This window comes from Gambusia affinis, linkage group LG16 (genome assembly GCF_019740435.1).
Source record: "Gambusia affinis linkage group LG16, SWU_Gaff_1.0, whole genome shotgun sequence".
NCBI classification, from domain to species: domain Eukaryota; kingdom Metazoa; phylum Chordata; class Actinopteri; order Cyprinodontiformes; family Poeciliidae; genus Gambusia; species Gambusia affinis.
Genome location: NC_057883.1, coordinates 23,281,618 through 23,297,565, shown reverse-complemented (window position 1 = coordinate 23,297,565; position 15,948 = coordinate 23,281,618). Strand labels below are relative to the sequence as shown.

Sequence of the window (15,948 nt, the reverse complement as noted above, 5' to 3'; positions counted from 1 at the left end):
TTTGGCGTTCTTCCACGCGTTTGCACCAGTCGGCGGCTCGTTTCACGGATTGTTGACCTCTGACCCCCAGCCGCAGCTCCATCTACCACAGCGTGGAGGGGCCTCTGACCTACGTCCTGAACGGGGAGCTGATCACGGAGCCCCGCCCCCCGCCGCCGCCCCAGCCGCTGGCCGCCCACCCGTCCCAGGCCTCCTTCGTGTCGGCGCTGGCCATGGAGGAGGAGAGTTCTGTGGAGGTGGAGAAGACGGCCGAGCCCGGCCTGGTGACCCGGCAGCCTCACGTCATGGCCTGCTACCAGAACTACCTGGCCCACTACCAGGTACCGCCCCGGCCCGGCCCGTTCTTCTTCTGGGCTCTGAATGACGCGGCTCTCTCTGCAGGTGTCTAACTGGTCCATCAAGCAGCCGACCAACAAGAGAACCTCCAAATCATCTCTGCACCGGCCGCTGGACCTGGACACACCCACCAGCGAGGAAAGCTCCGCCTCCTTCGACCAGCTGGCCGTGCCCGGCTTCAAGGTCCGACTTCCTCTGTTCTGTACGGGTTCCTGCTGTTCACTGGGTCGGAACCAGCCTGGTCTGCTCAGGCTCTGTTGCTCCGACTCCAGATGCTTTTTTTTAAAAAAAAGTTCAGCTCTTTCCTGGTCCAGATTCATCTCTGCTCCAGGATGGCTGGTTCTGATGACTTCAGAACCTTGCTAGCGACCCGTTTAGGTCCAGTCCGGTTTGGATGGTTCTGCAGAACCTTGTTAGCGACCCGTTCAGGCTTGGTCCGCAGCAGACACAGCAGGGGGGCACTCAGAACCGTCTGGAGGTTCTAGCGCTCTGTAGAACCTTCCTGTTATGCCTGGTTCTGGTTCTGGACTGAGACGAGGTTCTGTTCTCCAGGTGATCAAGCCGGGCCTGTCAGCCACCTCCCTGCTGGACCGCGGGCTCCAGCTGATGGGCGACAACACCAGGTACAGGAAGTGGAGCGGGATGATCTGCTGATCAACCCTCCAGATACTGACCCTGACCTCTGACCCCTGGTGCGGTTGTTGCCCCGCAGCACCCCGTACACGCCGCTGGATAAAAGAGCCATGGAGAACACGGACGAGGACACGACGACGGACGACTGGTCGCTGGAGCAGCCGCTGGCTCAGACCAGAACCACGGCCATCGTGGAGGTGAAAGGCGCCGTCAACGTGGTTCTGACGCCGCTGGTGGCCGAGTCCCTGGACAGGTAGCGACCGGCTGACGGTTCGGTTTCGTTTGGACCGGAACCGGCCCGATCACACGGTTTTCTGTTGCGTCTGTCTCAGATACATCGAGTCCATGGTCCACTTCGCCAGCATCCGGCACCCAGCGGCCATCTTGGACGACCTGCACAGTAATGTGCTGAGCGAGGCGTATCAGATCAGCAAGTCCACGGTGGCCGAGTCGGTGCGTATCCATCCGCCCGGTTCTACAGGTGCGCCGCGTACCTGCCAGCGACTGACGCTGTGCGTCCACAGAGTCAGACGGCCAAGCCGGAGCAGAAGCTGTCCAAGCCGGACGCCACCACCCTGACCTCCAGCGGACAGACGGAGCTGTCCGTCAAGCCCGACAACGTCAAGATAAAGGGGCTCCAGGCCAACGTCTCCATCCCAAAGGTCTGACCTTTGACCCAGAAGGTATTCCGTCCAGGATGTGTTTGGTGACTGTGTGTAACTGTGTCTGTGCAGGTGAACCTTTGCCTCCTGCAGGCCTCCGTAGAGGAAAGCTCCCCGTCCGCTAAATGCGTCCCACACGTGTCTCTGGTGGCGCTGTGCTTCGACCGGATCGCCACCCAGTTCAGGATGAACCGGTGAGTCGTACGCATCCCATAGCCATAGCCACCCGCAGGTTACCACGGTGACACTCATCACTGCAAAAACCTGCCTAATATTAGCATTAACATGCTAACCTCTCAGGTCTGATGTTTTTCAGATTTCACATCAGCCACTTAACTTTAGGATAGCGGCCATTATTCAAGATGGCTGCCACGATTTACTCTTATTGTGAATTGATATTCCTTCTTTTTATGACTTTGTCTCATCAAATGTTTTCCACTTTGGTTCTCACATTTATACAACTTTCAAGTGATAAAATGTAGCAGGATACAACAGTTGTTTAAATTTTAGCATTAGCTTCTGCTAATGTTTGTGTTTAGTGGTTTAGCTTTAGCTTCTTATCATTTTCTTTGTGTTTTACTGCTTAATGTTAGCTCCTGGTAATTTTTTATGTATTCAACAGTTTAGCATTAGCAAAACATTTTTTATATATTTAGCTGTTTAGCAGCAGCTTCTGCTGATTCTAGTTAACTTGCACAAATTTTTTAACATAGTTTGTATTTTCATGCTAGCTACTTCAAACTTTTTTGTGTTTGACTTTTTAGTGTTGGCACATAAAACAAATTAGTAGATGCTAAGAGGTTTAGCGTTAGCCTCTGTTAGCCTTAATGTGTTTGGTGGTTATCGTTAGCGGAGCTAAGAGTTTTGTTCAGTGAATGAATGGATAGTGAAGCTACTGTGGTGGCCATCTTGACAAATCTAAGAATTATAATTAAATAGGATTTCTATGGGTCCAGTAATTTCTAATTTGACACCAAAAGCCTTCATCTGTGATAAATTTGCTGCAAAAAAACATTTTTCAAGCTGGCGGCCATCTTGAACTTATTACTTGCTAAGCTAGCCGCCAAGTGGAACCGGTTGCCTCTGTTCCTGTCAGGGGGATCGTTGAGGAGACGCCGAACGTCACTGAAAATGGCCGACCATCCATCATGTTAGAGAAGTACGCGTCGGCCACCAAGATGCAGCCGCAGTCGTCCGGGTCGCTGCGCTCCAACGCCGGCATCGAGAAGGGCAAAGAGATCGCCGCTAGGCTGAACGTCCACCGGATCCACAGCCAGCTGCGCGGACTGGACTCCACAGGTTGGTTCTACGTTCCAGCCCGGCCCGGCCCCCTGCTGCAACCGCGCCCTCTGACCCCGCTGTGTCCTCTGCAGATGTGGGGACATTCGCCATCACCGCCATCCCGTTCGAGAAGTCCAAGGTTCTGTTCGGCCTGGAGGACCTGGACGAGTTCTCCCTGGTGGACGAGACAGACGGCCAGGCGGCGCCGAGCGACCCGACTCGCACCACTGCCTCGCTGGAGAAATGGGGCTGGATCATGTTTGAATGCGGCATCGAGAACCTCACTGTCAAAGGTAACGCCGCCGCTCCCTGCAGCGCCCCCCGCAGGACGGGAGGCTCACGTCTCCGGTCTCCTTCCAGGCGGCCATCAGTCCGGCGCCGTCCTCTACAATGCCTTTGGCGTCATGGGACACTTGGACGGCGGCGGGAAGACCGGGACCGGCAAATCCAACGGCTCCACAGGATCCCAGACCGGAAGCGGCTACAGCACCGACGTTTCCGACGACAACCTGCCCAACGACGTCATCAGCCCCAACTCTGACGCCAACGACAACTCAGACTCGGACGAGCAGGTCAGGACGACTCGTTTCTGCTCACCTGGTGGAGAATAACCTCAGAAAAGACGGAATTTAATTCTGATTAATTCAGATCTGATTAGTAATCAATAACAGTTACTGGCGGAAATGATCAAATTCTGAATTTAAAGCTTCATTTTGTAACGGAAACATGAAAATTACGGATAATTTGGCTGAAAATAAAGAATAAATTAATCGAACATCAATGAAGTGGACTAGATTTGATAAATACTTTAAGATTAATTACAGAAAATACTGAGCAGAATTAAAACTGTACAATGATAAACCTGAGCATAAATAAATAAAACTATCCAGATTCTAGAGGCGGGGTGTGACGTTGTCATGGCTCTGGTCTATCACAAATAATCACATAGAAAATAAATTTAAAAATTCAATAAAAATACCTCAATCATAGATGTTTTGTGTAGTTCTAAAGTTTAAGTTGAAGAATTGAGATCAATATAAAATGTAAAGAAAATATAAAATAAAAACAGAAAATGTATTGAACAGGAAACGTATCATACTGAGGGTTTCCCCCAGTGCATTATAAGCCTGGAGGACCGCCATGTTTTCCTAGCCCCCCCCAGAATAATAATAATAAAAACTATAATTATTTATTTTATAAAAGAAAAAAAAATTATATACATAAGAAGTGCTAATAATTTGTATTCATCTTAATTGTATTTTTCATTATGTTGGTTTTAAGACTAGTTGTGGTTTAAATATCGTTTCACTGGCCATGTTTTCCAGTAACATGTAATTACCCAGTAATACTTTTACTTTTCCTGTCAACTTAATATCTTTTAATGCAAAAACACGGTGGACGCCTCGGAGCGCAGACCAGCGGGCTGAGCAGGTTTACTGGGTAAAACCTGCATACTGTTAAAATAACATGGTGAGACTAAAACCTGCAGCTGAGGAGTAGGATGGTCAAAATAAGTTCAACAGGTGTAAAAAAGAAAAAGAAACTCTGAGTTTGTTTGTTCTAACTAATAATATAATCTAATCTGATAATAGTATTAATCTAAGGTGCAGATAGACTATAGATGAAACTAAAACAGAAGTAAACAGATATGGAGGCGTTTGAATGGAATCCATTTTTGCCTGAATGCTTCCCGTCACGCAGGATGAAGGCGTGGAGTCTGACGACCTGAAGAAAGATCTACCCCTGATGCCGCCGCCGCCCGACTCCAGCAGCATGAAGCTAACCATCAGGGAGATCTGGTTCAGCTTCGCTGCTCCCACCAACGTCCGCTCAGCCTCCCAGACCATGTCCAGGTGGGACGCCTCGCCCCAGAAACACCCGACTGGATCTGCAGCCCAAACCTCCAGAATGGCTGCTGATGCTAGGCTAGGCTAGGCTAAACCAGGATAATTAAAATAGCATTTCATAAATCCAGGATAACTACTCTAACTGCTAGGCTAGTGCGGCTTTATTGTGACTTTATGCTGGTAAAATTACAACAACTTTCTCACTTTGTTTTGACTTTGTTTTCTGAATATTATGAGTTTATTGTCTTTAAATTACAGCTTTTTAATTTGACTTGGATTATTTTTTTCATAGTATTCTTGTAATTTAATTATTTTCTTTGCCTTGCCCTAATACTTCAGTGCATTGTAAGATACAGATTAGATTTTATAATGTTAGGAAAAAAAATTTGTCAGATTCAAAATTATGTTGCTATATTTTTCTCTGTGGCGCCCCCTGGTGGCGGCTATGAAGAGTCTTAGAGAGAACTCGCATTTCTCAGGTTGTTTTTCCTTTTTTATCTTCAGGCAGCTGAACCTGCTCAGTACCGCCACCCCGGCCATCGGCGCCTGGCTCGTCCCCATCGACCAGCTCAAGTCGTCGCTACGGAAACTGGACATGGAGGGAACACTACGCGTCTGCGCTGTAATGGGCTGCATCATGACGGAGGCTCTGGAGGTAACGTGCCGAATCAGTTTAACGTCTGAATCCGGTTTCACTGTTGGAATCGGTTTTATTTACCGTGTTTTTATTTGTTTTTTGTGTTTGTGCAACAGAAGAAGAGCATCCACATCCCAATCCGCAGCAAGTACAACCGGGTGACGAAGCGCGCCCGCTACCTGCACGAGAACCCGTCCTGCATGCTGTGCAACATCCTGCACCGCTACCTGCAGCAGGCCGACTACGCCGTCATCGAGGAGGCCACCATGGTGAGGGGCAGACTGGTTCCACTGGGAGCAGATTGGGAGCCAGCTGGTTCCACTGGTCTTACTGGTTTCTCTCCAGAACGACGGTGTTCCGGCCCTGGTGACGCTGAAGAAGGGTCTGGTGGCTCTGGCCCGACAGTGGATGAAGTTCATCGTTGTGACTCAGGGCTTCAAGGCCATCGGCCTGATGGGACCCAGCCAGATCGCCAAGCCCAAAGAGGCTCAGCAGAACCAGCCCGACCCGGTCCTGGGCCTGGATAACGGCGCCGCGCTGCACAGCGACACCAGCGCCGATGGAGCAGAGTTTGAGTTTGACGCAGGTGGGAACAAGTTGGTTGACACTTGATAGCACCGGGTGGTTCCGGTCCAATACATATCAGATTACGACCCTTTAATGTTTTTCCCTGGTGTGTTGCTTTGATTCTATCATGTTTGAGAAATCCTTTAGTCTCCATGGCAGCCAGTCACCTGTGCTAAACACCTGGGTGGACGTAGCCCCGCCTTCGAGCCGCAGCTCCTCCCCCACTCAGCTCCTTCAGACTAGCCAGCAGCTATTAGCAAACACAATTTTAGGAGCTACAGCTCAGAGCAACGCTGGTAAAAACATTAAAGGGTTAATAGAGGAGCCATGTTGGGATGACTTCCTGGAGGCGGAGCTTCAAAAAGAGCAGGAGCTCTTAAAGAGACAGAGGCCCAATTTCAAGGCGTTAAAGCAGAAATAACTTTTCTTTGAAGTCATATTTGATATTTACAGCATTTTTTAACAACTGAAGGTAGTTATAGAACATTTTATAGATTGTTCTATAAAATGGCTCTATGACCCTGGAAAACATGACACTGCCCCTTTAAGCGATTCTGTTTGGAAAAACGTTTCTACTTTAGCATCTTTTCAGTCTGGCAGAGTCTGGAAATGATGCGTTTAGTTTCTGTTTCCAGAACTAAAGGGATAAATGCAGATATAAATCCAAGGTCTGCTGGCTGCTGGTTCTGGTCATGTGAAGCTGATTGTTGATGATGTGTGGAGAGGAATTGGTTCCTTCTGGGACTTTGATCGGATCTCCTTCTGTTGAAGCCACAGTGAGTGAACACACCATGCTGCTGGAAGGAGCCTGCAGTCGCCCCCCGCCCAAGGAGGCCAGCACCGGCCCGGTCAGCGGCGTCGAGATCATGAGGAAGCTTTCCAAGTCCCACACACACAACGAGTCTGCCCACAGGATAAAGGTAAGCCAGCGCTAACTCAGAGCTAGCTGGCAGCGCTATCATTAGCTCTGCTAAACCGCCATACTAGCTAGTGCTAAAGTGTGACATGTGCTACAGCACAGTATATCGCCACCAATAGGATCGAATTGTTTTTGGACACCTGGCTTTCACTCACAGGTTTAGAGAGAATTAATTTATGTGAAGCTAAGTGCTAAATATCCTGAAGGCTAGCAAAAACGTGAAGCTAAATATAAGCTCCAGTCCTGATGGAGGCGTTTCCAGCTCTGATTCAGATTTAATGAGAGGCTCATTAAGGTTTACCTCTAAGGCCAATCCTAGTACTGATTCTGGTTCTGGTCTCATGTTTTTGTGAAGATGCTGTTTGGTAATAATTTTGTGCTGCAGCTCTGCAGGCGTTTCTCTCGGTGACTCCGTCCGTTCTCCCTCTGCGTCTCTACCATCCTAAACTATTCAGCCTCCCCTGTCACTCTCCAGACCATTTATCTGTGTTGTCATGGGGATGAAACGCCCCAGCGGCCATCATAACCTCGCCCGGCGCTCTGCTCGTTTGTCACATCCAGGGTTCGCATCCCTACCAGTCGCTGAGCTACACCAGCGGCGACACGGCGGCCGACTCACCGGCCCATGTGAGCCGCGCCGGCGGGCCGCCAGCCAGGGACAGCCCGCGCAAGGAGAGCCTGCTGAGCAACCTGACAGGCAGCTTCCGCAGCCTGCACAACCTGCTGGAGGGAACGCCGCAGCGGAGCGACACGGCCGCCGCCGCCGCCGCCAAGAGTGGCTCCCTCACACGCACAGGTGAGCCAAAAGAATCCCAGCAAAACCAGTTCACCAGTAAAACCAGAGCAATAAACACTCGTTTGGGAAGAAGCAAACTCCAGGTTTAATCTGGTGGGATTAGGGATGAGTCACTAATCAGTCATTGATTGATCGCTAACTGCATTATACAGAACGACACAGAGCAGAAACGAAGCCGAAACTGGACAATAAATAAAAACATTTAAAATGAAAAATCATTCTAAATTTGTTCCTCTGGAAAACAGTTTTAGCTTCACCTGGTTCCGACGAGGGAAAACAACCTCCTGTTGCTAATTGTGAGGCTCAGTCAACCTAAACACTTTCACACAGACACAAAGTGACGAGTGATTTAAGTTGCACTCGAGTGGAGAAAGAGATCTTAATCACAGTCTCCTGAACACGCTCTGAGATTTTTCTCCCCACTCTTTGCCTTTTATTAGAATTGGGCGGGTCCTAGTTACACAAATTTGCAATTGCTAAGGGACGAAACCAGCTGCAAACACACATTCATAAATTTTCACAATACAATGGAATGTCCTGTCTTTGCGCATGTCTTAAGTGTAGTCCCGTGTCTCTGGGTCACAAGCTTTGACCTTTAGCCTTTGGGTGTTTTTCCTGTCAGGCCAGCTCTCAGTTTTGGCCCCAGAGTGGCTGGTATCTGCTTCCAATTTGCACACTTATCAGCTTCCTGCAGACATTTGTCACACAACTCAAGTTCTAGAGAAACACAGAAAGAATGCCACAGTCTTTTTAGATAATTATAAATGATAAAGATATTATTTACAATTCTAACATTAATCATTAATCAATAACTGATGTCCAGGTCAGTCCTACGCCGTGTTCAGACTAGCAGAAAGCTCTGGACCTTTACAGTATTTTTAGCTCTGCTACAAATGATCAAAAGTTCATTAAAAATAATTCTGTTTTGCATTTTAGGACATAAATGTTTATTTTCTTATTTAAGAAAATAACTAAGTCATTTGTTTGCATCTTTTAATATATTTCTAACATTATATAAAAAATGCCTGCAGATCTGATTAATTATCAGAATAATGGATTAGTAAATGGCTTTAGACCTCTTATAATGCAGATTTAACCTGGTGAAATGTGGGATTATAATCCACAGCTTCATTCACTGAATGTGTCCTTTAGAGTGAGATTATTCACCTGGATCTCAGTTTGGTTCAAAATCACGTGGATAAAACATTTCTACACTGTGAAAAATTAAGTTATTTTACATGAAATGACCTGAAAACTGAAAGTTGGGAATCAAAGTTCTGGATATTTTTTACCCATTTTGGGTCAGCAGTGACACCTGCTGGTCAGGTTTATGTTGACCACCTTCCTGTTTGTGAATGAGTTCATGATTTTCAGAACAGATGGGTTTTAATGAACCAGAACATAACCTGTTTGTGTCTCCTGGTTCCGACCCGGCCCGTCCTGCAGGGACGGACATGCTGACTGAACATCCGCTGCTGTCTGAACCGTCCTCCGTCAGCTTCTACAACTGGATGTCCAACGCCGTGGGGAACCGGGCCGGCGCCGCATCCCACGACTCCCCACTCAACCGCTTCCAGCCAGGTGAGGCCCACTGGGCTCCAGCTGCATGAACCTTATGATGCTGCTGGCGGTCCGGACCTGGCCGGCCTCCAGAACCAGCTCTCAGCTCTCCATGTTTGTCTCTAGACACTCTGGACTTCAGCTACCATCCTGTTGCTGCTAGCATAGAGGCTAGCAGCCCACAAGGTCAGCTTGCTGGTTGTTAGCATAGAGGCTAGCTGCCCACAATGTCAGCTTGGTGTTTGTTAGCATAGAGGCTAGCAGCCCACAAGGTCAGCTTGGTGTTTGTTAGCATAGAGGCTAGCTGCCCACAATGTCAGCTTGGTGTTTGTTAGCATAGAGGCTAGCAGCCCACAAGGTCAGCTTGCTGGTTGTTAACATAGAGGCTAGCTAACCACAAGGTTAGCTTGGTGTTTGTTAGCATACAGGCTAGCAGCCCACATGGTCAACTTAGTGTTTGTTAGCTTAGAGGTTAGCAGCCCACAAGGTCAACTTGCTGTTTATTAGTATAGAGGCTAGCTAACCACAATGTCAGCTTGGTGTTTGTTAACATAGAGGCTAGCAGCTCACAATGTCAGCTTGGTGTTTGTTAGCATACAGGCTAGCAGCCCACATGGTCAACTTAGTGTTTGTTAGCTTAGAGGTTAGCAGCCCACAAGGTCAACTTGCTGTTTATTAGCATAGAAGCTCGCTAACCACAAGGTCAGCTTGGTGTTTGTTAGCTTAGAGGCTAGGTCCAGTTCTGACTTGGTTCTTCCCTCGGCCCGGTTCTGAAGGTGTTTTTATTGTCCTGTCAGGCGGAACCTGCACCCTGCCCACCATCCCCTCAGCGTCGGACTTCAACACGGTTCTGTCCAGCGACCAGAACACACTGGATGGGACGCACTCCCAGCACAGCACCAGTCAGGACGACCTGGTGGACGTGGAGGAGGGGAACCAGTGTCCTGCTGCCGTGCAGCTGGCCGACGCTCAGGTGAGCCGACTGGATTCATACTTTACCATTAGCGTCGTCTGCGTTAGCGTCTTTGGCATTAGCGTCATCGGTGGAAACAAAGTAGGTCAGCTCTGCTAACTTGACTGTAACAACCTTAACACGCAGTTCAATGTGTTTCGGTTCTGTTTGCATTAAAATAAGGCCACAAACATCAACACACACACCAACAGTGACAGATCTACCGCCGCTGTGTTCAGACCACCTCTGCCTAATAATTGCTCTCACCTCTTCGCAAAACTGACAGAAACTTCTTATTTGATTATTCAGATAGGATACAGATTTTATGTATCAAAATATTGGACATTTCCTCAGCGTTAATTTTAGCCACATTTATAGAACTCAGATGATAAATAAGACAAACATTTATGTGACAAATTCCTGTTCATCCTGTATTGGAACAGTCTGGTCATGTCGACATGAATCAACTCGGAGTAAAGGCTTCAGGCCTGTGTTGCTAGCTGCAGCGGTTAGCAGGCTACGCAGCAGCTAGCGCTACATGGAAACTTGAGCAGATTGGTCTAATGAAACCTCCTGATTTTCTCCTGCTCCAGGTTGTCTTCAAGCCCTTGCTGAACTACATTGGCATCCAGGCGCAGGACGCCACTCCCCTGAGCTACAAGATGTACTTTGGAGAACATTTGTCGTTTTCGGGCAACCTGGAGTGTCTGCGAGCCGACATTGTGGACTCAGATACGACCAAGGAGCGGAAAAATAAAAAGTCCAGGAGGTAGAAACCTGACCCTAGCCCATTGCCTATCTGGATTTATTTCACTCTGAGATGTTTAGGTTGTTTATGGTGATGATTACGGTTCCTTCAGACTAGCCAGCAGCAATTAGCAAACATCTGCTGAACTCCTTAATAGAGGAGCCATTTTGGAATGACTTTCTGGAGCTGGAGCTTTAGGAACAGCTGCAGTTCTTAAAGAGACAGAGGCCCAATTGCATGGCTTGAACTTATTTCAACTCATACTTGATATTTACATAATTTTCATAACTGAAGGTAACATAGTTATTAAAATATGCAATAAAATGTAAAACTCATGGTACTGCCCCTTTAAGCAGACAAATATTCTTACTTTGATCATTTCCTGTAACATTTCTGCGTTTCCTGAGCTGCTCTGTGATGCGAGTCGCTGTAGGAAGTCCGGTCATCGGATCAGAACCGGCAGGTGATTCTGAGCCTCTGTGTTTCCAGGCAGGGCACAGTCAACCTTCCCCCGCTGGAGTTCAAGCCCGCCCTGCTAATCGAGACCTTCAGCGTCAATGCCGTGGTGATTGAGAAGTCCGCCAGCGCCCCCCAGGGGGCGCCGCTCTCCTTCCACGACCTGAACCGCCGCCACTACAACACCTTCCACTGCGACTTCACCACGGCCTGCCAGGCCATCAGCCAGCGCGTCGACATGGCGCTGGTGCGCCTCATCCACCAGTTCAGCACCATGATCGACGACATCAAGGCCACGCAGACTGACATCAAGCTGAGCCGCTACACCGCCGGCTCCACCTCCCCCACCCCCACCTTCAGGGCCCGCCCCTACCGCCACATCCTGTCCTCCGACTTCAGCCGCAGCTCCCGCGGCAGCCTGAACGGCGCGGGCCGCGGCGCCACGCAGACGCTGAAGAGCAAGAGAGCAGGAGGAGGGCCGCCTTCCAACGGGCCGCCCTCCAGCATCGACACGCTGGGGCGGCGAGAACCCCGAGGACGCAGCTCGCTGGGGCGCTCGGAGCGCCGCACCTCCAAGGTAGCAACGGGCGGGGGAGGGGCAGCACTAAGATTCAGGAAACAGGCTGTAATGATTGATTCTTCAAGTGTATTAATCATGACTAATTCTGATCAATTATTGAAATAATTGATGAATCAATAATTTAAATTTATATAAATTAATCATGATGAATTGATTATTGAAATAACTGACTAATTGTTAACTAGAAAACTAACTTTAAAAAGACCTTTTGTAATAATGAAGCCAAAAATGTAGAAAAATAAATAAATTTAACATTTAAGGTAAATAAAAAACATCATGTTCCTTAAATAAAAGTAATTAAAATGTCTTAATTTATGGAGATTAAAGTCTTCATGAGAACTCCTTCAAAGTGAGGAATGTTGAGCATCTTGTCTGTATCGGTTTTGCAGATAGGAAATACTTAATCTCTAAATCAGCCTCAGATTATTATTATAAATTTATCAATATATTCTTGTAAACCCGACTGTCTCTGTAATGTCTCAAATAAAAGCCATTTCTTGAAATATTTTCTGTCCTGAAACTGTAGAGGGCGCCACCAGATCCCTCCAGACTCCCAGTTTTAGCAGAAACATTGTGGTGTAGTGTAACTTCAGGGCGCCACCAGACCCCTCCAGACTCCCAGTTTTAGCAGAAACATTGTGGTGTAGTGTAACTTCAGGAGGTTCTGGTACCGGGTAACTCTGGGTTCTGGTTCTGCCCCCCAGGTATCCAGAAAGGGCTCCCGGGACGTGGCGGACCACATGCCGATCCAGATGGACGACTCGGACTCCATCACAGTGTCGGAGCAGAGCGAGCCGTCGGCAGAGTGCTGGCAGAACATGTACAAGCTGCTCAACTTTTACTCCCTGATCTCCGACCCGACCGGCATCCTGGAGAAGAGTTCACCGGAGAACTGCATCTCAGGTCAGCACGCATCACTACATCCTGTCACATGACCGGCCAAAGCCAGCCACTTCCTGTCTCATGACTGACCGAAAGCAGCCACTTCCTGTCACATGACTGACCGAAAGCAGCCACTTCCTGTCACATGACTGACCGAAAGCAGCCACTTCCTGTCACATGACTGACCAAAGCCAGCCACTTCCTGTCACATGACTGACCGAAAGCAGCCACTTCCTGTCACATGACTGACCGAAAGCAGCCACTTCCTGTCACATGACTGACCGAAAGCAGCCACTTCCTGTCACATGACTGACCAAAGCCAGCCACTTCCTGTCACATGACTGACCGAAAGCAGCCACTTCCTGTCACATGACTGACCGAAGCCAGCCACTTCCTGTCACATGACTGACTAAAGCCAGCCACATCCTGTCTCATGACTGACCGAAAGCAGCCACTTCCTGTCTCATGACTGACCGAAACCAGCCACTTCCTGTCACATGACTGACCGAAAGCAGCCACTTCCTGTCACATGACTGACCGAAGCCAGCCACTTCCTGTCACATGACTGACCGAAGCCAGCCACTTCCTGTCACATGACTGACCGAAGCCAGCCACTTCCTGTCACATGACTGACCGAAAGCAGCCACTTCCTGTCTGGTTCTGAGTGGCTGACAGGCCTAACTTCCTGTCTGCAGAGGGTGGGTGGCGCCCGTCGGAGTCGCTCTGTAAGGTCATCTTTGAGAACGAGAACGAGCAGCCAGCGACGCCTGGCAGGCCGCCCGGGGCGGCAGCGGCAGGTGGGCGGCGGCGCAGCCTGGTGAGCTGCGAGCCGCAGCACGTCACCCTGATCGTGTTCGGCATCGGCATGGTGAACCGCACTCACCTGGAGGCCGACATCGGCGGCCTGACCATGGAGGCGGAGCTTAAGAAGATCCACGGGTCGTTCACACTGAAGGAGAAGATGAAGGGTGAGAGCTGCTGCTGCGGCGGCAAACGACGCCCCCTGGTGGACGGGCGGCTCTGACGGCGTTCTCTGTGATGCAGATATTCTCCACCAGAAGATGACGGAGACGTGCGCGTCGGCTCACATCGGAGGAGTGAACATCGTTCTGTTGGAGGGAATCACGCCGGACATTCAGTACGTACCGACGGCCCAATAACGAAGAATCAGTGTCGATGAACCAAAACAAAACTGAAACCATATTAAGTTAAAACAACAACAAATCCATTTTTATATATATAAAAATTGATTCTGAAATCCTAAATAGTAGGAAGTTTTTCAGTAAATTAGTTATTCATGTGCTAATGGTTAATAATGGAAATTAAATTGATTGGGAAAGAATCTGGTTAAAAACAACAATTGAAACTTAAATGTGAAATAAATCCATTGAGTTAAAGCTGGTATTTGTAATGAATTGACTGTAGAACTGATCATTTGAAATAAGTTGATCAGCTCTATAGAAACTGGTGAGATCAGACGGTTTTATTTTCCCCAGGTTATTCCAGCCTATCTATCTCCATAGCTCTATACCTCCTGACTCTTCTTCTCTTCTTCCTCGCTCTTCTTTGTCTTCCCGGTAAACTGCGTAGACTGGAGGACTTCCCCACGTCTCCCACCAGCACGGCTAAGCAGGAGTTTCTGTATGTTCATGTTGACCCCAGTGACCTCTCCATCAGTTAACCCACTGTCTCATGCAGCGCAGCATATCTCTGGAAAAACAGCTGTTGCATAAACACCTGTATGATCAACCCTCAGATTTCCCATCAGCCACCTGCATTTCAGGGTCACATGCAGTTTTCAAGATGGCTGCCACTTGTGAGCCTTTTTTAAAGCTATTTATTGCTACAGAAAGTTACATATTTTCATGACTTTAGGTCACATAGTATGTTTTCGTCTTGGCTCATCCTGTCCTTACAACTTTAGGGATAATAAAATCAGAAGCAGAGGTCTGGCATTGGCATTAATTAGCTCCAGCTACTTTGTTTTTATGTGTTTAGGGTTAGCTTCCAGCAATTTTAGCAGGTTTGCATTACCATACTCAAATTTTTTAAGCAGCTTAGTGTTAGCTTATGCTAACTTTTGTGTGTTTAGCGGGTCAGTTTTAGTGTAGCTAAGATTCTCTTTCAGTAAATTAACCTCTATCTGTGCACGCCACTGAAAATAACTGCTGCTGATTTTAGTGCATTTATTCTCCACGGCCACCGTGGCAGCCATGTTGAAAACTAAAAAAAACAAAAAACAGTGAATATGATTTCTGTGTTCAACTATGTATGCAAAAGATTACATTTTGGACAATGAAACTGAAGAGAGTATTTCAAGATGGTAGCTGAACAACATCATCTGGGCCCTGTTGGGTTCTTGTATCTGCGCGACAGATTTTTCTGAATATGATGCTGTGCTGAGTCCGTCCTTCACCGCCTGCTGCTCGTCTTCCTCAGGGTTCATCTGTGTTTCATGCTGGCGGAGCAGCAGTTGCTCTCATCTGACTTCATGTCAGGCCGCAGCAGATCCAGATGTTTCTGGAGCTGGAGGTCATTTCATTTCTTCCCCTGTGGGTCGTCTCCAGCCATCGTCACTGACTCTGCATGATGCTTCACAGTCCGTCTTCCTCCTCCGTCATGTCTCCCTCCGCTCACTCTGCTCCTCCCGTGTTTCAGGACCGTCGTCAAGTGCACCATCGCCAAGTCGCAGGCGCTGTACAGCGCCCAGCGGGGCCTGAGGACCAACAACGCCGCCGTCTTCAAGGTGGGCTCCATCATGATCAACATCCCGCAGCATCCGGCCACGCTGCACAGCATGATGGTCCGCAGCTCCCACCAGCTCTCCAAGCAGATCTCCGACCTCATCCGCCAGCCCGCCAACGCGTACGTTCCTCAGCGCCAGCTTGTCGGTTTGACGGAGCTCCAGGTTCAGGGTTAAACTCCGAGTTCAGATTTAAACTTCAGATTTAAACTCCAGGTTCAGAGTAAAAGTCAGAGTTTATCGTTAAACTCAAGCTTAGTTTATCTTTAATTTCAGAATGAAATTAAATTTTGTTAACCTTCTGGATGCATCCGAGTTCATCTGGACTTTTGCTCCCAATTTATTTTTA

At 48.4% G+C, this 15,948-nt stretch overlaps 1 protein-coding gene across 1 annotated transcript in view; it reads left to right on the top strand.

The window, feature by feature from the left end:
- The window catches only part of kiaa1109 (KIAA1109 ortholog), a 57,530-nt gene that overhangs the window by 20,728 nt on the left and 20,854 nt on the right, over positions 1–15,948 (top strand). The window contains exons 28-52 of the mRNA XM_044143705.1: positions 71–320; positions 382–519; positions 889–959; positions 1,049–1,222; positions 1,302–1,422; positions 1,494–1,631; positions 1,704–1,825; positions 2,728–2,930; positions 3,005–3,205; positions 3,273–3,484; positions 4,614–4,765; positions 5,264–5,414; positions 5,513–5,665; positions 5,742–5,982; positions 6,735–6,883; positions 7,444–7,678; positions 9,125–9,259; positions 10,036–10,211; positions 10,784–10,959; positions 11,428–11,971; positions 12,679–12,877; positions 13,552–13,824; positions 13,901–13,994; positions 14,447–14,497; positions 15,515–15,721. Of these exons, the coding sequence (XP_043999640.1) occupies positions 71–320; positions 382–519; positions 889–959; positions 1,049–1,222; positions 1,302–1,422; positions 1,494–1,631; positions 1,704–1,825; positions 2,728–2,930; positions 3,005–3,205; positions 3,273–3,484; positions 4,614–4,765; positions 5,264–5,414; positions 5,513–5,665; positions 5,742–5,982; positions 6,735–6,883; positions 7,444–7,678; positions 9,125–9,259; positions 10,036–10,211; positions 10,784–10,959; positions 11,428–11,971; positions 12,679–12,877; positions 13,552–13,824; positions 13,901–13,994; positions 14,447–14,497; positions 15,515–15,721 (4,566 nt within the window). The remainder of the gene's footprint in view (positions 1–70; positions 321–381; positions 520–888; positions 960–1,048; positions 1,223–1,301; positions 1,423–1,493; positions 1,632–1,703; positions 1,826–2,727; positions 2,931–3,004; positions 3,206–3,272; positions 3,485–4,613; positions 4,766–5,263; positions 5,415–5,512; positions 5,666–5,741; positions 5,983–6,734; positions 6,884–7,443; positions 7,679–9,124; positions 9,260–10,035; positions 10,212–10,783; positions 10,960–11,427; positions 11,972–12,678; positions 12,878–13,551; positions 13,825–13,900; positions 13,995–14,446; positions 14,498–15,514; positions 15,722–15,948) is intronic.